This window comes from Tachyglossus aculeatus, chromosome 16, assembly GCF_015852505.1.
Source record: "Tachyglossus aculeatus isolate mTacAcu1 chromosome 16, mTacAcu1.pri, whole genome shotgun sequence".
NCBI lineage: Eukaryota > Metazoa > Chordata > Mammalia > Monotremata > Tachyglossidae > Tachyglossus > Tachyglossus aculeatus.
Window position 1 is genome coordinate 5,695,750 of NC_052081.1, and position 23,739 is coordinate 5,719,488.

Sequence of the window (23,739 nt, forward strand, 5' to 3'; positions counted from 1 at the left end):
CTGGGCCCGGGAGTCAGAAGTCCTGGGTTCCAATTCCGGCTCCGCCACTTGGCTGCTGTGTGACCCTAGGGCAAGTCACTTCTCTGGGCCTCAGTTTCCTCATCTATATAGTGGGATTTTAGTACCTGTTCCCCCTCTCCTCGGAGTGTGGACACATGGACCGTCTCTATATGTTGCCAACTTGGACTTCCCAAGCGCTTAGTACAGTGCTCTGCACATAGTAAGCCCTCAATAAATACGATTGAATGAATCCCAAAATCATAGTAATTACACGGGAGATGCTTTTCAAATGTCTCAGACTTTTATGAAGCAAGAACAACAAGGAAAGAGATTTGGCAAAGCTGAGTTTGGACAATATCGCCACCTGGCCTAGCGAAAGAACCTGGGCCCGGGAGTCAGAAGTCCTGGGTTCTAATCCTGGCTCCACCACTTGGCTGCTGTGTGACCCTAGGGCAAGTCACTTCTCTGGGCCTCAGTTTCCTCATCTATATAGTGGGATTTCAGTACCTGTTCCCCCTCTCCTCAGAGTGTGGACACGTGGACCGTCTCTATATGTTGCCAACTTGGACTTCCCAAGCGCTTAGTACAGTGCTCTGCACACAGTAAGCCCTCAATAAATACGATTGAATGAATCCCCCACCTTACCTCCTTCCCCTCCCCCGGCACCTGTATATATGTATATATGTTTGTACGTATTTATTACTCTATTTTGTTTGTACATATTCTATTTATTTTGTTAATATGTTTTGTTTTGTTGTCTGTCTCCCCCTTCTAGACTGTGAGCCCACTGTTGGGTAGGGACCGTCTTTATATGTTGCCCACTTGTACTTCCCAAGCGCTTAGTACAGTGCTCTGCACACAGTAAGCGCTCAATAAATACGATTGAATGAATGAATGAATGAATGTGGGATAGGGATCGTCTAACCTGGTGATCTTGCATCTACCTCAGCATTTAGTAGAGTGCTTGGCACAGAGTAAGTGCTCAGCAAGTACCATCATTGTTATCGGGGGAGTGTTCTAAGGTGGAGGACTTTGGAGGGCTGCAGCAGTCGAGGCACTCTTGCCAATACTAAGGAGCAGTACAAAAGTACAAGCACTTAGTACAGTGCTTTGCACCCAGTAAGCACTCAGTAAATATGCTTGATTGATTAATTGATTGAGTACGTAATTGTCCTGGGCTGCAACTAAGTGTCTAGCACTTGGCTAGGAACAGGACACTCAAATCACACAGTCCCTGTCTCAAGCAATCCATCAGTGATATTTATTGAGCATCTACTGGGTGCAGAGTGCTGTTTTAAGTGCTTGGGAGAGGGCAATATGACAGAGTTGGTGGACATGTTCCCTGCCTACAAGGAGCTTACAGGCCCACTTAGGGTTTATAGTCTGAGAGGTAGAGAAAGCAGGTATTTTATCCCCCTTTTTCAGATGAGAACACTAGGACCCAGAGAGGTTAAGTGATTTGTCCTGGGTCACACAGCAGGCCAGCGACAGAGTTGGGATTAGCGCTTGGGTTTCCTGACTCCCAGTTTCATACTCCTGCAGGCTGGGAGAGTTGATGGAAGCTAGACCTTAAATATACAATAATGATAATAAAAATAATGGTATTTATTAAGCGCTTACTATGTGTCAAGAACTGTCCTAAGTGCTGAGGTAGTTACAGGTTAATCAGGAGAGTTAATCAGGTCAGACACAGTCCCTGTCCCACGAGGGGATCTCCGTCTATTTTTTTTTATAATAATGGTATTTAATATATGCTGAGTTTACATCTGTAGGTGGCTTCTAAATCCAGGGAGTCTACTCCCCGCTCTACCACTTGTCTGCTGTGTGACCTGGGGCAAGTCACTTCACTTCTCCATGCCTCAGTTCCAGCGCTTAGTACAGTGCCTGGCACATAGTAAGTGCTTAACAAATACCATAATAATAATTATTGTTATTAAAATGGGGATTGAGACTGTGAGCCCCAGATGGGACATGGACTGTGTCCAACCAGATTAGGTACAACAGCATGCAGTAGAGTGCCTGACACATAATAAAGTGTTTAACAAATACCATTAAAAACACACACACACAAAATAAAAAACCAGGGGAAGCCAAACAGTGCTTTCGAGGTGGCTGAGGTTGAGTTCTGGGTTCGGGGCTCTTTCTGTCATCTTCCTGTGAACTGCCTGTGGGTGAACCACAGCCCAACTTCTGGCAAACAGGCTTTTCTAGGCAGAGCAGCGGTTTCAGAAAGCAAAAGTTTAAGAAACATCTTTATCGGAAATTGGGCACTATCTTCCTGGGCATCTGTGGTGGACTCTTCACCTTGGTGGAATTTAGTGTTCAAGAGATTAAACAAGGGAGTCAACAGAACGACTTTGCAGAAGTGAAAACAACCCGGCAAGGGGTGAAAGCGCAAATACCCGGGACACCCAGTAGAGAGTTACAGTGTTGACCTGTCAGCTGGGTTGGGGAGTTGAAGGGGTAGGGATGTGGAATAAAGGAGGACATGGATGAGGTCCACCTCACAGTTTATTTCAGAGATCCCCGGCCAGATCTCACTGACGCAGGTAAGAATTACATACTCCCAGGGAATCTGCCAAAAAACTTTTTTTGGAAACTCACCCACCGATGGAGCCAATTTGGCAAAAGGACATAGGTGCACTATCTGGTCATTTTCACATTTTCATTTTATCCCAATTCTAATAGAAGCTTGATTTTTTTTTTTTTAAATGGTATTTATTCAGCACTTACTCCGTGCTAAAAGTGTTTCAAGCACTGCACTAAGGTGGTGGTCATTTAGAAAGAGAGGAAAGGGTAGGTTAAGGAAACGTTGTGGAGGAATGAATGCAGGATTTTAGAACAAATTCAGTGTGAGGTGAAAGATAGCAAGACCTCAAGATAAATGTCAAGGTTAGTGGACTGGGAGGGTGGAGTTGTTGACTGTGATGAGAAAGTTAGGAGGAAGGATGTGAGTTTGTGGGGAAGGTGAGTTCCATTTTAAGCATACTGAGACTGTTTTCTTCTCTGAAAACCAGTAAAACCGGTCATTTTCCATACAACGGTGACGAGAAAGTCTCAAAGCCCAGACTGGCCTGATTCAGAGATGCTTTCATTCACTGTTTTCTTGTTATTGACTGGCTCGTTAACAGTTTTAATTTCCTCAACCCTCCCAGGGTGTTGCTTTGTTCCCTGGGGACGTTCAAAAAATATTCACGGAATTGAACGATTGAGTGATTGAACTGAATGGCTTCTGCCTAGTGATTATTGAGCGCAGGAGTTCTAGAGGGAGGAGTTTGCCTGGGATGGATTGCGACAGCTAAAACGGTCGCATCTTTTTACACAGTGGGTGTGACCGTGAAACAAAGATCTTGTCAAGTTTCCTGTTCAAGGACCCACAGAGGTTGTAGCCCAGCCCAAGAGTGATAACATCAGCTCTACCAAGTTCAAACGTCTGCAAAAAAATACCCCCAAAAGAAAATACCCCAAAAGAAAATGAAATGATCAGTTTCATCCCTTTAGATTGTATGGTCGCTATGGGCAGGGAACGTGTCTACCAACTCTGTTGTCTTCTCCCAAGCGCTTAGTGCAGTGCTTTGCACGCAGTCAGCGCTCAATAAATACCATTGATGATGTTGATGTTGATGCCACTGGCTTGCCCGTGTGACCTCGGGCAAGTCCCTTGATGTCTGTGGGCCTGTAGTTTTCTCATCTGTAAAATAGAAATAATATACCCGCTCGCCCTCCCTCTTAGACTGTGAGTTCTGTGTGGGACAGGGACTGTTTATGAGCTGATAACTTCGTGTCCACCCCAGTGCTTGGCACAATGTGTGGCACATAGTAAGCACTTCATAAGTACCATTATAGTCTATAGGGAGCTGATGAAAACCTCCGGAGAATTTCAACCATTCAAGCATGCGCTTAATGAGATAGTAAGCCACATTATTAGTGATACTGAAAGTGACGGACGGCATTCATCGAGAAAATAAGAGATAAATTAATCAGTTTTCACTGAGCTGCTTGACCATGGAAGGCTAATCAATTCCCTGACTCAGGACAAGCCAAGGAAGGATTGAATAATTAAATCTTTTATCTGCCAGCTCTTTTCCTACATGATTGATGGGAACTCTGTCTTAGATGGATAAGAAGCAGCATGGTTTGGTGGATAGAGCACTGATCTGGGGGTCAGAAGGCCCTGAGTTCTAATCCCGGCTCTGCCACTTGTCTGCTGTGTGACCTTGGGCAAGCCACTGAACTTCTCTGTGTTTCATTTCCCTCAGCTGTAAAATGGGGATTAAGACTGTGAGTCTTTTGTGGGACAGGGACTGTTTCCAACCTGACTACCTTGTGTCTATCCCAGGGCTTAGTACAGTGCCTGGTGCATAGTAAGTGTTTAACAAATATCATTAAAAAATACTGTCCCCTTTCAAATGGCTTACAGGAAAAGGGGCTCCACAGTCTCCTTGTGGGTCACAAACCAACCTTCTTGGTCATTTAATAGGACACCCTGGCTTATTTAGGTTTCCTTTTTTAGTAGTCCTTTTCAATCAGTCTGTGGTATTTATTGAGCACTGACTATGTGCTGAGCACTGAACCAAGTGCTTGGGAGAGTCCAATATAATTGAGCACTGACTATGTGCTGAGCACTGAACCAAGTGCTTGGGAGAGTCCAATATAATAAAGTGGGTAGGCAATTCCCTGCCCAGAAGGAGCTTCCAGTCTAGAGGAGGAGCTTACAGTGTAGGAGGAGCTTTATTGCTCTATTCTCCGTTGACCCTTTTTCATGGATGGCCTGGCTGGTGTCGTTCTTTCTCTATCCTTCCTCTTCTTCCTTCCTTAGTTTAGGGAGCCTCTGTGGTGGCTAAGGTCTCAGAGCGCTTCATAAAACCCTGCTTAACCACCACAACTGTCCCTTGTCTCCCAGCCCCTGCCAGAGCAAGGAACGGCAGTCTATGTTGTCATTCTGAGGGGAGTTAATTTAGATGCGTTGGTTGGGCTATCCATTCCCTGAATGAGCAAGAGGTTGAGTTTGTCAGATCAAAATGGGGTCCCGAAATTTCCCAGAAGTTTATAAATGAAACAAAGGAGATTTTCTGACTGGATCTCCATCCTCCAGCCTCTCTCAATACCTCCCTGTCAAGATTCTCAATCAATCGAGAGTATATCTTGGGCACTTACAAAGTGCTCAATATAGATAAAAATACATTTGTTTATAGTAATATCTGTCTCCCTCTCTAGACTGAAAGCTCACCGTGGGCAGGGAATGTGCCTACCAACTCTGTTATATTGTACTCTCCCAAGTGCTTAGTAATAATAATAATGATGACATTTATTAAGCGCTTACTGTGTGCAAAGCACTGTTCTAAGTGCTGGGGAGGTTACAAGGTGACCAGGTTGTCCCACGGGGGGGGGGCTCACATTCTTCATCCCCATTTTACAGATGAGGTAACTGAGGCCCAGAGAAGTTAAGTGACTTGCCCAAAGTCCCATAGCTGACAATTGGCGGAGCTGGGATTTGAACCCATGACCTCTGACTCCAAAGCCCGCGCTCTTTTCCAGTGAGCCAAGTACAGTGCTTTGCATATAGTAAGCGCTCAGTAAATACCACTGATTGATTACAGAGTTGGTAGACACAGTTCCATGCCCACCACAAGCTTACAGTCTAGAGGACTATAAGATTATCGGCACTTCCATGGCAGGGATGACTGCCTTTTATCATCAGTTCTCCTAGAACATGGGGATGATGTCCCCACTGAGGAAAAACTGTGCTAGGTGCTCATGCCTTGACCAGCACTACACACAGGCACCTGATCATTTCTTCCAACATTGCATCAAATTTTCTCCAGACAACTTAGGAGGAATGGCGAGGGCAAGCTGGGGTGCAGTAGGAGAAGAGAGCGTACAGTCAAAAGAGAGAGCTGAGAGAGGTCTTGAGCAAGTCCAGGGCTCAGAAAAGCCAGGAGACCTGATTTCACTGCAGTGGGGATTCTTTGACAGAAGGGACTTACCTTCTTTTTGACTTCTTGCCTGGCAATAGAAATAAAGAAAACCGGCATCAGAAAGAATCCAAAGGGAAACCACTACCCTTCTTCCCACCTCCCCTTAAGTCAAATAAGTGGTGATATAAGTATAAAATCATGTCTCCCTCCCTACCAGAAGTCCAAAGATTCCCTCCACTGGGCTTCCCCCATGCCGCTGAGCCAATATTTGGGTGAAATATTGTACCTTCCCCAGCGCTGAGGATAGGCGCTTGGCATATGGCAAAAAGTGCTTAACAAATGCCACGAACAATAATAATAATAATAATAATGGCATTTATTAAGCGCTTACTATGTGCAAAGCACTATTTTAAGCGCTGGGGAGTTTACAAGGTGATCAGGTTGTCCCATATGGGGCTCATAGTCTTAATCCCCATTTTACAGATGAGGTAACTGAGGCCCAGAGACGTTAAGTGACTTGCCCAAAGTCACATAGCTGACAGTTGGCGGAGCCGGGATTTGAACCCATGACCTCTGACTCCAAAGCCTGTGCTCTTTCCACTGAGCCACGCTGCTCCTCTTCCACCAAACCAAAACGTGTTAAACCCTGATCCCAGCTTTAGGAGAAACTGAAAATGAGAGCTTTATGGGAAGAGCTTCAGGACAGACGTTTCTTCCGAACCCTCAGCCTGCCTTTGAAATGGACGCTGGGCAGAGGGTGAAAAGAATCCAATCCAAGTCATAATAAGCAAATGGGAGAGAGGGCAGAGGTACTGATTCTTACACGGGCTCGATTCTGTTCTTGTTCACGGGGTCTATTTTGAGAGAAAAAGGAACTAAATGGGGCGTGTGTTCCATTGCAAGCTCTAGTCTCAACCTGGGGTGCTTTCAGGTGGCACCCCTCCCCAGCTGAGTGGCATCCAGAGGGATGCCCCCTTTGGGATGCCACCTGAGGGCTGGCAGGGTAGATGATGGTTGATTCACACCCGGCTCCTGGCTTTCCAAGGGAAATGCATGGAACACATGCCTGAACCTCAGTTTCCACTTCTGTAATTGGGGAGGTTTCACTATCACACAATCAATCAATCATATTTAATGAGCACTTACTATTTGCAGAGCACTGTACTAAGTGCTTGGGAGAGTACAATATAACAGTGTAACAAAGTTGGTAGACACATACCCCTTTTTTAGGGTATTTGTTAAGCGCTCACAATGTGCCAGGCACTGTACTAAGTGATGACGCAGATACAAGTTAGCCAGGTTGGACACAGTCCATGTCCCACTTGGGGCTCATAATCTTAATCCCCATTTTGCAGATGAGGTCACTGAGGCCCAAAGAAGTGACATTTTGTAATTTACTTTCAGCGCACTGTAGCTAAGGCCTCAGAAAATGTGTTTCACCCTTGACCAGCTCAGCACCCCGAAACCTAACACAAAGCCCCCTGTGGTCCCAGTGGGCCAGCCTAGAGTCCTGAAAGTTGGATTGATCTCTCTGGAGCAAGAAATCCTAAAACCTGCTCCGTAGTTGATACAGCAACTGAGTCTGTCATATCCACCTTCCTGTGGATTTTTAAAATTTTCCATTCAGTTCATTCAGGAGACTGCATTCGCATACCTTTCTTTAGTCGCTTTACCAGCCAAATGGTAAATGCCAAACCAGACAGTGCAGCAACTGTGATTCCCAGTGGAATTAAGATGGGTCGGTATTCACCCCGCTTAATGCTCGAAAGAACAGAATTTGAAGCTGAAAGAAGAAAGCAATATGGTTTAAGAAACAGCTCTACAATAGTAATTCCAGTATTTGTTATAAATTGTTACATGGATCTTAGAGAAGCAGTTTGGCCCAGTGGAAGGGGCATGGGCTCCGGGAATCAGAAGACCTGGGTTCTAATTCCAGCTCTGCCACTTGCCTTGGATGAGTGACTTAACATCTCCATGCCTCAGTTTCCTCACCTGATCCAATACCTGTCCTCCCTCATACTTTGATTGTGAGCTCCATGAGAGATCAGGACTATGTCCGATCCAATCATCTTATATCTACCCCAGGGCTTAGTTCAGTGCTTAGCACACAGTGAGCGCTTAACAAACACCACAAATTATTGGATCCGTTCTCAGTATTTCACCTTCTGAATTTGTTCCAAGGAGTTCCAAACTCTACTGCCATTAGGGAGAGGAACGTGGGATTGTGTGCTTAGTACAGAGCCTGGCATGTAGTAAGCACTTAACAGATACCATTAAAAAATGAGTCATGGGTCTGGCTAACCAAAGGAAAGAGGCTGCCCACTTCAGACCAGACCCAGGACCAGGGGACAGGAGGAAAGTAAGCAGAGCAAGCCACTTCTCTTTATGTTTGTTTGTTTGAGCAAGCCTCTCTTTATGTCCATTTGCTTGTTTGCCTGTTTTCTTTGACCTCCGTGTCTTTCCACTGATTTACCTCAGGAAAATGGGACTCCTGGGTAATCCTGAATCCCCTGGCCCATGGCTGGCTTAGCCCAGAAAAGTGAGGGTCTTTGAGGGCTCTACGTACTTGAATTTTTTCCATCCCTACCGTCCACTCTCTACGACTGGAACTTTTGTTACTGGGGCCTTTCTGATTGACAATACTTAGTATCCCAAGAGTTTAGTACAGTGATCTGCAAACAGTAAGTGCTCAATTACTATGATTGAATGAAAAGATGGCTTTTGGGTAGTGTCTGCTGAAATCGAGATTTCAGAGATATTCAGTTCTAGGACTCCAAATGGCACCCATTCTCCCTACCGCTGTTGCCTGATGTGTGCTGCTGGGAGGTGACTGTGTAATAATTCATTCAATCGTATTTATTGAGCGCTTACTGTGTGCGGAGCACTGTACTAAGCGCTTGGGAAGTACACGTTGGCAACATATAGAGACGGTCCATACCCAACAGTGGGCTCACAGTCTATTAAGCACTTACTATGTGCAAAGCACTGTTCTAAGCATAATAATAATAATAATGGTGTTCATTAAGCATTTACTATATGTCAAGCACTGTTCTAACCACTGGGGTAGACACAAAATCAGGTCCCTAGTGGGGCTCACAGACTAAGTATGAGGGAGAACAGGTATAGAAGCCCCATTTTATAGATGAGGGAACTGAGGCACAAAGAAGTGAAGTGATTTGCCCATGGTCATACAGCAGACAAGTGGCAGAGTCGGGATTGGAACCCAGGTCCTCTGACTCCCACGCCCATATTCATTCATTCACTCGTATTTATCGAGGGCTTCCTGTGTGCAAAGTTTTTTCCATTAGGCCACACTGCTTCTGTAACGATGAAAGAATGGTGAGAGACTGTGGGTAGTTCAGCAGAAACCGTCACCACTCCCACAAAAACAGTGTGAGAGCCTACTTTACTGCTTTAACCCCTGGTGTCTGAGCATTGGTCATCAGCAGGGAACGTGTCTACCAACTCTGTTATACTCTCCCAAACACTTAGTACAGTGCTCTGCACACAGTCAGCCTCAATAAATACAATTGATTGATTGACAAATTCATCTCAAATGGCAAGGAGCCAGGAAAGATGTACTACTGTGTTTTCAGGGGACCGGGGTGTAAGAGACCATGGGACACTCCCACGAGAGCTAAAATCTCACAATCAGCAATGGCATCTCTGAGCTAAAGGACAGCTTTGCATATTAGCCGGGTTTTACTTTGTATAGCACTCTGTTTCTTCCCCTTTTGACAGTTCGTAAAGCCTCAGTTTGTAAAGGTTTCCTATCACGGTTCCTTCTGCTTTGGGTGTTGGCTGTGCCTGCAGGTGCTGAAATTTTAGACTGTGAGCCCACTGTTGGGTAGGGACTGTCTCTATAAGTTGCCAACTTGTAGTTCCCAAGCGCTTAGTACAGTGCTCTGCACACAGTAAGCGCTCAATAAATACGATTGATTGATTGATTGATTGAAATTCTTCACAGAGTCCTCGGGCTAAATCATAACAAGCCCTGGGACAGATTTCTCCCTACCTGTTCAGGCATGTGTGCACGCTACACTCTCCCTTTTTTCTTTTTAACGGTGTTTGTTAAGTGCTTACTATGTGCCAGACACTGTTCTAAGCACTGGGGTAGATACAAGGTAATCAGGTGGGACACAGTCCCTGTTCCGCTCCCAGCCTTAATCCCCATTTTACAGATGAGGTCAGTGAGGTGCAGAGAAGTGAGTGACTTGCCCAAGTTTACCCAGCAGACAAGTGGCAGAGCTGGGAAGCTCATTGTGCACAGGGAATATGTCTGTTTATTGTTATATCGTCCTCTCTCAAGCGCTTAGTACAGTTCCCTGCACACAGTAAGTGCTCAATAAATACATTTGAGTGAATGAATGAACCCAGGTCCTTCTGCCACCCAGGCTCGTGCTCTATTCATTCATTCTTTCAATCGTATTTATTGAGCGCTTACTGTGTGCAGAGCACTGTACTAAGCGCTTGGGAAGTACAAGTTGACAACATACAGAGACGGTCCCTACCCAACAGCGGGCTCACAGTCTAGAAGGGGGAGACAGACAACAAAACAAAACATATTAACAAAATAAAATAAATATTATAGTAAATATGTACAAGTAAAATAGAGTAATAAATCTGTACAAACATATATTCAGGTGCTGTGGGGAAGGGAAGGAGGTAGGGTGGGGGGGAGGGGGAGAGGAAGGAGGGGGCTCAGTCTGTGTGGTCAGCTCTATCCACTGGACCAGACTGTTTCCCCACGCTCCTTTGTCCCCACTGGATTTCATCCTGGGGTTTTAGGACTGGCATCAAGATCGATCAAGAAAACAGAATTTTATTCCTGCTTTCCAGAGCCTTCCGAGCTCTACCCGTTGTAGTTCAGTTCCCAGTGCCCAAAGCCAGATAAACGAATCGAGGCAGACCAACTCCTAGGGGACTCCCATCCTGGCCCGCAACCCACTGGCGGCAACCTTCCCGGGGAGACCGCGGCCTACCTTCGCAAGTCGGGGCGGGGGCCGTCCATTGCCCCTGCTCCCTGCAGGTGATCTCTCTGGCACCTGCTAAAGTGCTGTGATCCGAGCAGGTGAACACGCACTTGGTGTGGATGGTGAAGTTTCCCAGGGCGTGGAAACAGACCATCGAGCCCCGCTCTGGGGCCCTCACTTCATCGCAGTGCATCGTGTTTGCTGGAAGGGAGACGGACAATGAGTCTTCCCTTAAAGGAAGATCCAGAAGAGGCTTGGGTACGTCCCTGGCTGAAGTTCAACACCTTGGCACCATCCCTCCCCTGCCTCAGCACCCCCTTTCCTGCACACCACTGCTTGTAGCCCCAACATTCCTGGAGTCTGAAGTGCTCACACGACACATGAAAGGCAAGGAAGGTGCTGGTAGCTGCTTCCTTCTCCTCTCATCCATTTCACTTTCCTTCATCATCATCATCGGTATTTATTGAGCACTTACTGTATACGCTGTGCTGAACTAAGTGCTTGGGAAAGTCCCAATACAACAGAATTGGCAGATGTGTTCCCCACCCGCAGTGAGTTTACAGTCTTTCCCTTTTCCTGCCTCCTTTTCCTCCTTTTGTTTCTACTTGTTCTTCCTCCTCCTCTCCCTTCTTTTCCCCTCTCATTTCACCTCCATCTCTTTTTCCTCGTCCTCAAACATGAAGGCCTCATCTATCCACCAGTGGGATTTACTGAATGGTTACTCTGCTCAGAACACCACATTAGTGGTTGGGAAAGTACAGTACAGTAGAGTTGGTAGACCACAAGGCGCTTACAGTCTGCCGGGCGACAAAACATAGAGAGCAAGCAAAATAGATAAACGTTCACATATATATTTCTTTGGATGTCCTCCTTGACTTGTTCAGCAGAAAGATGTAATAAAGAAAGCATGCGACAGGCGAACAAGTACATTTTTAGGTTGAGAATTTCTCCCAAACTTCTTAGGAAATTGTACCGATAGATCTTTGTAGTGCATTACTCTCAATTAGTAGTGAAGTACTGATGTAAGCAATTTCCTCTGCTAGAAATTGACCATCATTCATCATCATCATCAATCGTATTTATTGAGCGCTTACTGTGTGCAGAGCACTGTACTAAGTGCTTGGGAAGTACAAAATTGGCAACATATAGAAACAGTCCCTACCCAACAGTGGGCTCACAGTCTAAAAGGGGGAGACAGAGAACAAAACCAAACATACCAACAAAATAAAATAAATAGAATAGATATGTACAAGTAAAATAAATAAATAAATAGAGTAATAAATATGTACAAACATATATACATATACACAGGTGCTGTGGGGAAGGGGAGGAGGTAAGATGGGGGGATGGAGAGGGGGACGAAGGGGAGAGGAAGGAAGGGGCTCAGTCTGGGAAGGCCTCCTGGAGGAGGATAATTCAGATTATCATGTGTCTATCCCAGCACAGAGTACAGTGTTCTAACACATAGGAAGCACTTATTATTATTACTAGTAGCAGTAGTATTTGCAAAGACTTGCTTTTCATTCTCAAGGAATTTATAATTGAAAGACAATATTCACAATGCAGGAGGAGCCTAGGTTTAGCAGGACATTGGCTTTAATGCTGGGTTCACTAAAGCGTCGACTCCTTGGGATCAGGGATCATGTCTTTTGGACCCTCCCTAGTGCTCAGCACAATGTTCTGCACACAGTAGACTGTAAGTTCCTTGGAGGGGTGGGGATCATGTCTCTTAACTCTGTGTATCTTTATATTTTAGGGAGAAATATTCAGTTTCCGTTAAGCCACATAACTGGTAGTCTGGTTGATCAGTGTCAGCTGTGCGACTTTGGGCAAGTCGCTTAACTCCTCTGTGCCTCAGTTCCCTCACCTGTAAGATGGGGATGAAGACTGTGAGCCCCCCGTGGGACATCCTGATCACCTTGTAACCTCCCCAGCGCTTAGAACTGTGCTTTGCACATAGTAAGCGCTTAATAAATGCTATTATTATTATTATTATTATTATTATTGAACTCTCCCAAGCACCAAGTACACTGCTGTGCACACTGTAGACTGTAAGCTCTTTGTGGGGGCAGAGTTCATGTTTACTTTATTGTACTCTCCCTAGTGCTTAGTGCAGTGCTCTGCATACTGTAAGTGCTCCATAAGTACTGATTGACTGATGGATGAATTGACTGCTGGCTCTATTGAGGTAGGACCAGTTCGAACTGAGGAAAATCGACAGAACTCTGCCTTCTTCCCAGCTTTCCCTGGATCTTTAGAGATTCCCCCATTTCACAGGCTAGAATCCCAGCTGCCCTTGGATCAGAGCAAGATGGGGAAACTGAACAGCTGAACAATCTCCCCTCAGGAATATGTTGAAAAGGAGCAGGGGTATCTTAAAAGAAGAGCATCTGTATTATATGATGCAATTAGTTAGGGGTTGTTAATTAAAATATTGAGAGAGCGGGTGGATTATCAGGGAAATTGCATAATTATGTTTTTAAAAGTAGCTTCCTATCTTCACCCCTTGGCCCTGGGCCTATCTGTCAGCTTCCTCACAGGTCCTCATCTAGTCTTCTAGACTGTGAGCCCGTTTTTGGGTAGGGATTGTCTCTGTTGCCAAATTGTACTTCCTATGCGCTTAATACAGTGCTCTGGACACAGTAAGTGCTCAGTAAATGTGATTGAATGAATGAATGAATCTCAGCTTCCTCATCAGCACCAGTTAAGGCACTGCCCTCCAAACAGTTGAATATACTATTGTGAGGGATATTTCCATCAATGCCGTGCCTGGTGCCCTGGGCTGGGGCTGGGTTTTTTTTTTTAAATTTTGTTTTTTATGGTATTTGTTAAGCGCCTGTTATGTGCCAGGCACTGTAATAAGTGCTGAGGTAGATGCGAGCTAATCAGGTTGAACACAGTCCATGCCTTATGTTGCCAACTTGATTCCCAAGCGCTTAGTACAGTGCTGTGCACACAATAAGCGCTCAATAAATATGATTGAATGAATGAAATGAGGCTCACGGTCTTAATCCCCATTTTACAGGTTCTCTGAGGCCCAGAGAAGTGAAATGTCTTGCTCACGGTCACAAGGCGGAGTCAGCTTTTGGAAGCTTATGGGGAATATTAGTTTGAGAAGAGGTAATGGTGAGATCTGTCCTGTCTGTAGCTGACCCTGCAAACTAGAATGCTCCCAAAGCAATGTGAATCCTTTGTGAGTAGGGGGAAATTATACTTGAGAAGCAACATGGCATAGGAGAGAGAGCACGGGCCCAGGAGTCAGAGGACCTGGGTTCTAATCCGGCTCCACCACTGCTGTGTGACCTCGGGGAAGTCACTTAACTTCTCTGTGCTTTGGTTTCTTCCTCTATAAATGGGGATTCAATACCTGTTCTTCCTCCTACTTAGAGTGGAAGCCCCATGTGGGATGGGGTCTGTGTTAGACCCGACGATCTCGTATCCACCCCAGTGCCTAGTATGGCGCTTGGCACAGAGTAAGTGCTTAACCAATACAACACTTATTTTTATAATTACGTACCGAGATCTAGAGTAAAGTTGATTTCATTGTCAGTTGTGCCTTCAAAGAGAGATGCTGTGCTGCCTCTGGGCTGCGATGAATAAGTAGCAGAGCTTGTAGGATAGAGAGCAGTTTCCTGAGGGATCGGAGGTGTAGAAGGCATACCTGTGACGGGAAAAAGGAGCTTAATCTACATGAATCCCAGCAAAGTAGTTACCGCTCGGTCTAAGTTGGAGGCACGAGGACTTAATCCCCATTATACAGATGAGGTAACAGAGGCACAGAGAAGTTAAGTGACTTGCCCAGTGTCACCCAGTAAACAGTTGCGTGGCTCAGTGGGAAGAGCACAGGCTTGGGAGTCAGAGGTCATGGGTCCGAATCCCAGCTCCACCACTTGTCATCTATGTGACCTTGGGCAAGCCACTTACCTTCTCTGTGCCTCAGTTCCCTCATTTGAAAAATGGGGATTAAGACTGTGAGCCCCAAGTGGGACAACCTGATCACCTTGTATCTCCCCCAGCGCTTAGAGCAGTGCTTCACACATAGTAAGCGCTTAACAAATACCATCCAAAAAAAAAAACCAGTTGACAGAGCTGGGTTTAGAACCCAGATCCTCCTGACTGCACTAGGCCGCGCTGGAAATTGGATAAGAGGGCAAGGGCTTGGGAGTGAGTTCCTGGCATGCACCCCCAAAGCACCTCTGTGATTTTTCTTCTACCTGCTGCTGCCTGCCTCTTGGACTTACCTTCATCCTCCTTCTACCTACAGGTTGTTACTGCCGTAGGCTCAGCCCCGCTTCCCTCAGGTGTCAGAGAAGCTGCCAGCCAAACCCTGCAGGACCCAGAAAGTCACCACTTTTGGGCCATGGTGGTCTCGATGGAGGTGGCAGCCGTGCCAGGAAGCTGAGCACAGAAGCAATAGTAAGTTGCCCTGCCTCTATCCGGTCTCGCATTATATCGGTCTTTCCCCAGCCCAATCAATCAATCAATCAATTGTATGTATTGAGCATTTCCTGCTTGCAGAGCACTGCACTAAGCGCTTGGGAGAGTACAGCCTGAGTTAGTAGGCAGGTTTCCTGCCCACAAGGAGGTTACAGACTAGAAAGGAGCTTAGAGTATAGAAGGTTGTAAGCTTACAGTTTACAATGTAATGCACAGCCTGTTTTGCTAGTTCTAAAAGGCAGCCTGGTCTGGTGGAAAGAGCACAGGCTTGGAAGTCAGAAGAACCTGTGTTCTAATCCTGATTCTGCCAATTGCTTGCCGGGTGACTTTGGGCAAGTCAACTTCTCTAGGCCTCAGTTCCCTCATTTGTAAAATGGGGATTAAAACTGTAAGCCCCATGTAGGACATGGACTGTGTCCAATCTGCTTAGTTGATATCTATCCCAGTCCTTAGTACAGTGCCTGACAAATAGTAAGTGTTTAACAAATATCGTATATATTTATATTCGTGTGTATATTTGTGTATATATATATATAAGGGGACACACCTTCCCACACCCCGCTCCCTGAATAGAACTCCAAATCTTATCCTCAGTTGCCTTTTTTTTTTTTTTTAAGAAAAATGGTGTGCGGTATTGTGCTTGGCCAGATCTTTTTCCCACTTGGGTAGGGTTTCCAAAAGCACTCTGTGGGCCATTAAGAATCTGTTAGAGCTGCGGCAGGTTGTTTGTTTTCAAGATAGTTTGACGTTTATTTTTGGAACCACATCCTCACCCTCCCCTTCTTGAAATTGCCACACTGCTTCCCCTCAGGAACTTGCGCAGTTAGCTGAAGGGTAGAGACAGAGGGGCTGAGGAGGCACAGAGGATGTGTGTTTGTGTGTTTTGCTGTGAAAAGTGAAGAATGTATTCATGGACGGAAAGGGCCGTAGAAATTAAGTCCTCTAATGTAACTGAGGTCTCTGCCCTCAAGAAACTTACAGTGTGATGGAAAAATAGAGAAAGAATGGCCAGGGCAAGCCTAACCGAAATAATACTGATGGTAGTTGTTAAGTGCTTACTATGTGCCAGGCACTGTTCCAAGGGCTGGGGTAGATACAAGCTAATCAGTGTTAACCCCCATTTTACAGAAGAGGTGATTGAGGCAAAGTCACACAGCAGACAAGTGGTGGAGCCGGGATTAGAATCCAGATCCTTCTGATTCTCAGGCCCATGCTCTTTCCAAAAGATCTGGGGGCCACGGTGGACCATAAATTGAATATCAGTTAAAAAGAAGGGCTGCTATTAACAAATATAATACTAGACGTAGGGAAAAAACACTAGCCTCAGTACAACAAAACCTCTAGAATGGTCTTCTCTTGGGTCCATGCTTGGCTAGTATGAGGTTTGGTGTATGAGTACGGAAGAGTGCACTCTCATGTGAATTGCAGAAATGAAAGCAGGGGAGCTTGAGTAGCTTTTTGCTGTGGTCAGGGATTGATTTGATTTATGGTATTCGTTAAGTACTTACTATGTGTCAAGCACTGTTCTAAGCCCTGGGGCAAACACAAGTTTATCAAGTTGGACAGTCCCTATCCCAAATGGGGCTCACAGTCTAAGTAGAAGGTAGTATGATTTAATCCTCATTTTACAGAAGGTGAGTGACTTGCCCAAGGTCACCCAGAAAGCACTTGGCAGAGTCGGGATTAGAACCCAGGTCCTCTTCACTTCCAGGCCCATGCTCTTTCCACTAGGTCATGCTGCTTCTCAAAGAGGGCAACTCTTCTAAATCCTCTTTCTTGAACTTACCAATCACTAACTAGCCTAGGGGTGTGCTCTCTGGTGCCCTTCCATTTATGGCTTGCAGGGGTGAGAGAGTAACGATAATGATAATAATAATGGCATTGGTTAAGCGCTTACTATGTGCCAAGCACTGTTTTAAGTACTGGGGTAGATACAAGGTAATCAGGTTGTCCCACATGGGGCTCACAAACTTACTCTACATTTTACAGATGAGGTAACTGAGGCACAGAGTAGTTAAGTGACTTGCCCGAAGTCACACAGCTGATAAGTGCCGGAGTCAGAATTAGAACCCTCGACCTCTGACTCCCAAGCCCGGGCTCTTTCCACTGAGCCACGCTGATAAGCACTGGAATCAATTATTCCATGCGTGATCTTGGGCCTGAAAGTGTTAGCCCAAGCCTCCTCCTTCATTCCTGACAGGCTTTGTCATCCATAGTGAAGCCTGTGGTGGGCTGATCACCTTCTCCCGAAAAAAGAAGCCTTGAACAGCAGGATTAAGGCCAAAGGGGGAAGTTAGTCCCTATATTCAGCCATCTTCAGACCCTCATTGTAGCTTTGGATGGATCTTTTCAAAAGGGATGCAGAGAAACTGGAAAGTGGAACTATTAAGACGATTAAAAGGAGGGAAAAAAAGGGGCCAAGAGAATGGGAAAAAGATCAGGCTAAAGGATGGTACTAACGAGGGTTAAGTATGTGAAGAGTTATTTTGAAGATCATATTAATGGTGTGGATAAAGTCTTTACTGTGCTCCAAGCACAGCTCTAGATTCAAGAGAAGCCGACGCTAATTAGTTGTATTCTCTTGCCCCAGAGGACAGAATAAGAGGAAATGGAGCTAGACTCCAGCACGAGAGAGTTCAGTTAGATATAAAAAGGATTCTGGTGTCTAAGTGAGATTACACACTGAGCCGGATTACCAAAAGAACAAGTCACGGGGATTCCCTTAGGAAACAAAGAACAGATTTTTCTTGATTCATTTAGAAACTCTCCTCAGAGGTGTGAGACTGGATCCAGTAATCTCTTGAGATTCCTTTCTGAATGCTGATCGTGTGCTCCATGAGCATTTGTGTTTACCATAGCTCTTCACCTTCCCTGCCCCAGGAAGGAACTTGCCTAGAAGAGGCAAGAGAGCGCAAGTGGTCAATCAGTGGTATTTATTGAGCACTTACTCTGTGCAGAGCACTCTGCTAAGCACTTGGGAGAGGACAGTACAACAGAATTAGCAGGCGCGTTCCCTGCCCATAGTGAGCTTACGGTCTAGAGGGTCCTGCTCAAGCCATTAGTACTGTAATCAACTCCTCTGTGCAGATTCTCAGTCTGCCACTCTCATTGGGAGACATCGTCATCTTTGTACACATGTTGGATGTCTTGGACCAGGGGTTTGAAGGACATTGTTATAGCGCCAACCGCCCAGACGAGTCAGAATGATAGCTATTCTGCTGTCCATTGGGATGGTCTTGTGGGCAGGGAACAGGTAATACTACTAATAATAATGATAACTGTGGTATTTGTTATGCACTTACTATGTGTCGAGCGCAGCACTAAGCACTGGGGTAGAGATAGGATCATCAGGTCCCATATGGGGCTCACCATCTAAGTAGACTGTCTACCGACTGTTATACTGTACTCTCCCAAGTCTTTAGTACGGTGCTCTGCACACAGGAAGAGCTTAATAAGTATGATTGATGATTGACTATGATTGATGATTGAGAGAAGCAGCGTGGCTCAGTGGAAAAAGCACGGGCTTTGGAGTCAGAGGTCATGGGTTCAAATCCCGGCTCCACCACTTGTCAACTGTGTGACTTTGGGCAAGTCACTTAACTTCTCTGGGCCTCAGTTCCCTCATCTGTAAAATGGGGATGAAGACTGTGAGCCCCACATGGGACAACCTGATCACCTTGTAAATTCCCCAGCGCTTAGAACAGTGCTGTGCACATAGTAAGCGCTCAATAAATGCCATTATTATTATTATTACTGACTAATGGTCTTCTTATCTGATAGGGAAGAGGAAATAAAAGGGGGACAGAACCTTGAAGGTGAAAGCCACTGCCACGATTAAGACTGGCAGCCCCATGTGGGACAGGGATTGTGTCCAATCCAGTTACCTCGTATCTACCCCCAACGTTTGGCACAGTGCCTGACACATAGTAAGTGCTTAACAAATACCATTATTATTATTATTATTATTATTATTATTATTATTCCCCCACTGTTGCCCTGCAATTTCTAACCTTCACATGTCGGTGTCGGGGTAGACCAGATTCCAGTTGCTTCACAAGTAGTCACCTCGCTTCCCGTCAGGATGGCTCCCGCTAGGCAGGAGAACGCACATTCCGACCTGAAGCTGAAGTTCCCCAGCGGGTGGCTGCAGTCCATGGCGCCCAGCTTTGGGACTAGGGGAGGCTCGCACTGAACCACTGCAACGATCAAGACAACACTGATGGTGTTAGTCAAGTACTCACTATGTGCCGAGCACTGTGCGAAGTGCAGAAGGAGTTTCGAAATAACCGAAGCGGACACAGACCCTATCCCAACCCTCTAGATTGTACGCTCCCTTCCTATGCTATAAGCTCGTAGTGGGCAGGGAATGTGTCTACCAACTTTTTTTGTTTTTTGCTTTTAACGGTATTCGTTAAGCGCTTGGTATGTGCCAGGCGCCGTCCTAAGCGCTGGAGTAGATACAAGCTAATCAGGTTGGACAAAGTTCATGTCCCACATGGGGCTCACGGTTTTAATCCCCATTTTGCAGATGAGGTCACTGAGGCATAGTGAAGCTAGGTGACTTGCCCTAAGTCACACAGCAGACAAATGGCAGAGTGGGGATTAGAACCCAGGTTCTTCTGACTCTCACTGGGCTATGCTGCTTCTCAGTGTGACATCCACTGTTATACTGCACCCCCCAACAAGTGCTTTATACAGTGGCCTGCCCGGAATAAGAGCTCAATAAAACCCATTTATTGATTGATCGAAGGTTCACAGACTAAGAGACCAGGAGAGCAGGGAGTTTATCTCCAATTTATAGAACAGAAAACTGGGGCCCAGAGAGGTTCAGTGACATGCCCAGGTCACACAGCAGGCCAGCGTCAGAGCTGCAGCTAGAATCTGAATCGCCTGACTTCTGGGTCTGACCTCTTTCCACTAAGGCACAAAACACTAGCATCAAGGAAGAGGCGTCTTTCCTCATCTGGGACATCTAGTCTTGGAATAGCGTAAGAGCAGTCTGGAAGGGGGAGACAGAGAACCTGTATATATGTATATATGTTTGTACATATTTATTATTCTATTTATTTATTTATTTTACTTGTACATATCTATTCCATTTATTTTATTTTGTTAGTATGCTTGGTTTTGTTCTCTGTCTCCCCCTTTTAGACTGTGAGCCCACTGTTGGGTAGGGACTGTCTCTCTGTGTTGCCAACTTGTCCTTCCCAAGCGCTTAGTACAGTGCTGTGCACACAATAAGCACTCAATAAATACGATTGATGATGATGATGAAGTACTGAGCTTGTTCCTCCCCTAGGTGGGTTTTATTTCCTAATTTTTCTACTCTGAGTTCCGTGAGGGGTGTGAAATTGCTCCAGAAGAAGAAGGGCAGCAGGACCTGTGGGAGAAGCACAGAGTGCCGAGGTCAAAGAGATCATCCAAAGCTCGACTGGTCCTGTTCTACTCAACAGGTCAGTCAGTGGTATTTGGTGAGTGCTCACTGTGTGCAGAGCACTTGTACTGAGTAAGCACAAGGCGGAGGACACTAAGCTGTAGACTGTAGAGAAGCAGCATGGCATAGTGGGTAGAGCCCAGGCCTAGGAGCCAGAAGGTCATGGATTCTAATTCTGGCTCTGCCACTTGTCTGCTGTGTGACCTTGGGCAAGTCACTTCACTTCTCTGTGCCTCAGTTGACTCATTTGTAAAATAGGGATTGAGACTGTGAGCCCCACCTGGGACAGGGACTGTGTCCAACCTGATTTGCTTGTACCACCCTAGTGCTTAGTACAGTGCCTGGCACATAGTAAGCACTTTATTACTATTATAAGCTCCTTGTGGGCAGGGATTTTGTCTACCAACTCTAGTGTATTGTACTTTCCCAAGCATTTGGTACAGTGGTCTGCACAGAGTAAGCACTCAGTAAATATCATAGAGTTGGTGGATTGGAGGTTAGGAGAACAGGGGGGCAGTAGGATGAGGGAGGTTCCTCCTCATTCCACAGCCCCAAGCCACGCCTGGGTACCATGGTCAATCAATTGGTCGTATTTATCGAGCGCTTACTGTGTGCCGAGCACTGTACTAAGCACTTGGAAGAGCACGGTACAGCTGAGTTGGAAGGCACGTTCCCTGCCCACGAGAAGCTTACAGTTCACACATGCTGAGGGTGAAGAAACAGCCCAGGTTGAGGTGGCACGGCTTCTAGGTTCTTAATTTTCTCCTTTTGCATCATGCTGATTGTGAAACCATTTTCAGAAAAGTAAGGCGTTGCAGGTTTCTGAAGGGCCAACTTCCCATTTCTCAGAATGGCTGATGGTGCCAGTGCTCCCCCAAGTTTGAAAAACAGAACCAAACCCTTTTGCGAGGTCACCCCAAGATGAGGAAAAAGGAAGGGCATGAGCAGGGGCCTTACCGTATTGACACTGCGGCCCGTAGAACCCGGGGTTGCAGTTGCAGGTGTAATTATTAATGATCTCCACACATTCCCCGTGGCCACTGCAGGTCAAAGCTTGACAAGAGGCTTTAAACAGAGAGCACAAAGACAGAGTCAAACTGTATCTGATTTCTACTCCCCACTTTCAATCCCGCAGCACTCATGGGCAAAGCTTTCTTCTCTCCCATTTTTCCCCTCTCAGTAATTTATTTTAACATCTAATAATAGTAATAATAATGACATTTATTAAGCGCTTACTAGGTGCAAAGCACTGTTCTAAGCTCTGGGTAGGTTACAAGGTGATCAGGTTGTCCCACGGGGGGCTCACAGTCTTAATCCCCGTTTTTACAGATGAGGTAACTGAGGCGCAGAGAAGTTAAGTGACTTGCCCAAAGTCACACAGCCGACAATTGGCGGAGGTGGGATTTCAACCCGTGACCTCTGACTCCAAAGCCCGTGCTCTCTCCACTGAGCCATGCTGCTTCTCATCTGTCTCCTGTCTAGATTCTAAGGCCCTTGGTGGCAGGTAATTTGTCTGCTTATTGCTGTACTGTACGCTCCCAAGCACTTAGTACAGTGCTCTGCACACAGTAAGCGCTCGATCGGTCAGTCAGAGAAGCTGCGTGGTCTAGTGGAAAGAGCCCAGGCCTGGGAAGTCAGAGGATGTGTGTTCTAACCCTGGCTCTGCCATGTGTCTGCTGTGTGACCCTGGGCAAGTCATTTCACTTGTATGTTGCCAACTTGTACTTCCCAAGCGCTTAGTACAGTGCTCTGCACACAGTAAGCACTCAATAAATACGATTGATGATGATTTCACTTCTGTGTGCCTCAGTTATCTCTTTCGTAAAATGAGGAGTAAGACTGTGAACCCCGTGTGGGACAGGGACTGTCCCCAACCTGATTACCTACCTCATGCTTTGAATAGTGCTTGGAACATAGTAAGCTCTTAACAAATACCACAGTTATTATTATTACTCAGTGGTATTTATTGTGTGCTGTCTATGTGCAGAGCCCTGTACTACGCCCTTTGGAGAGTACAGTTCAATAGAATTAGCGGATACGTCCCCACCCATAGCATGCTTACAATAAATGCCTTTAATGGATTGATTGAAAATTTTGGTTGTCTATAAAAGATTCAGGGGGAAAGCAGTAAGGTACAGATTCCCTCCTATCAAACAATCCATCAGTGGTATTTCTTGAGTGCTTATTGTGTGCAGAACACTGTATTAAGCATTTAGGAGAATATACTTGGTAGAAAGAGTCCCTGCCCACAAGGAACTTGTGCATAGAGAGTGGTGTTTACATGAATCATTATTAATGTTACTATTAGTAACAGAGTAGAATGCTGAATTGTCCGTGGGTCATTCAAATCAAAAAGGCTAATGGCAAGGAGAGTCCAGGGGCTCTTGGGTGAATTGTCTCTGAGGTGGTGGAGGAGGGAGTTCTATGGATAAATAATTGTGAAAAATAATAATTGTAATATTTGTTGAGTTTTCTATATGCCAAACACTGACTGAGCCCTGAAGTAGAAACACATTTAGAGGTCTGATCCAATCCCCAATATTTACAGATAGGTAAACTGAGGCCCAGACCATTGAAGTGGCTGGCCCAAGATTACAGAACAGGCAACTAGCAGAGACAGGATTAGACCCCAAGTCTTCTGAATCCCAGGCCTGTGTCCTTTGCACTAGGTTAGGCTGCTTGAAATCTGGTCTTACTCTCATCAGTAGTGTTCATTAAGCACTTGACATGTGTAGCACCTGATCTTGAACCTTTGATAAAGATATTTTTTAACAACTTGAACTGAATTGCTGTGTCCCATTTCCCTAAATATTCTTGGGCTCTTTTCCAGCCTTTCTCCCCCAGCTCTCCACCCCCTTCCCTGATTTGAAGCTGCCGAGTACTAGATATTTGAGAAGGAGCGTGGCCCACTGGTGAAAGCACAGGCCTGGGAATCAGAAAGACCTGGGTTCTAATCCTGCATCCACCACTTTCCTGC

The 23,739-nt window shown here is 45.8% G+C and overlaps 1 protein-coding gene across 1 annotated transcript in view; it reads right to left on the reverse strand.

The window, feature by feature from the left end:
- SELL (selectin L) overlaps positions 1 to 23,739 on the reverse strand; it is a 28,208-nt gene that overhangs the window by 424 nt on the left and 4,045 nt on the right. The window contains exons 5-10 of the mRNA XM_038757870.1: positions 21,720 to 21,827; positions 19,339 to 19,524; positions 14,409 to 14,552; positions 10,901 to 11,092; positions 7,573 to 7,701; positions 5,988 to 6,006 (exon numbers count right to left, since the gene is read on the reverse strand). Of these exons, the coding sequence (XP_038613798.1) occupies positions 5,988 to 6,006; positions 7,573 to 7,701; positions 10,901 to 11,092; positions 14,409 to 14,552; positions 19,339 to 19,524; positions 21,720 to 21,827 (778 nt within the window). The remainder of the gene's footprint in view (positions 1 to 5,987; positions 6,007 to 7,572; positions 7,702 to 10,900; positions 11,093 to 14,408; positions 14,553 to 19,338; positions 19,525 to 21,719; positions 21,828 to 23,739) is intronic.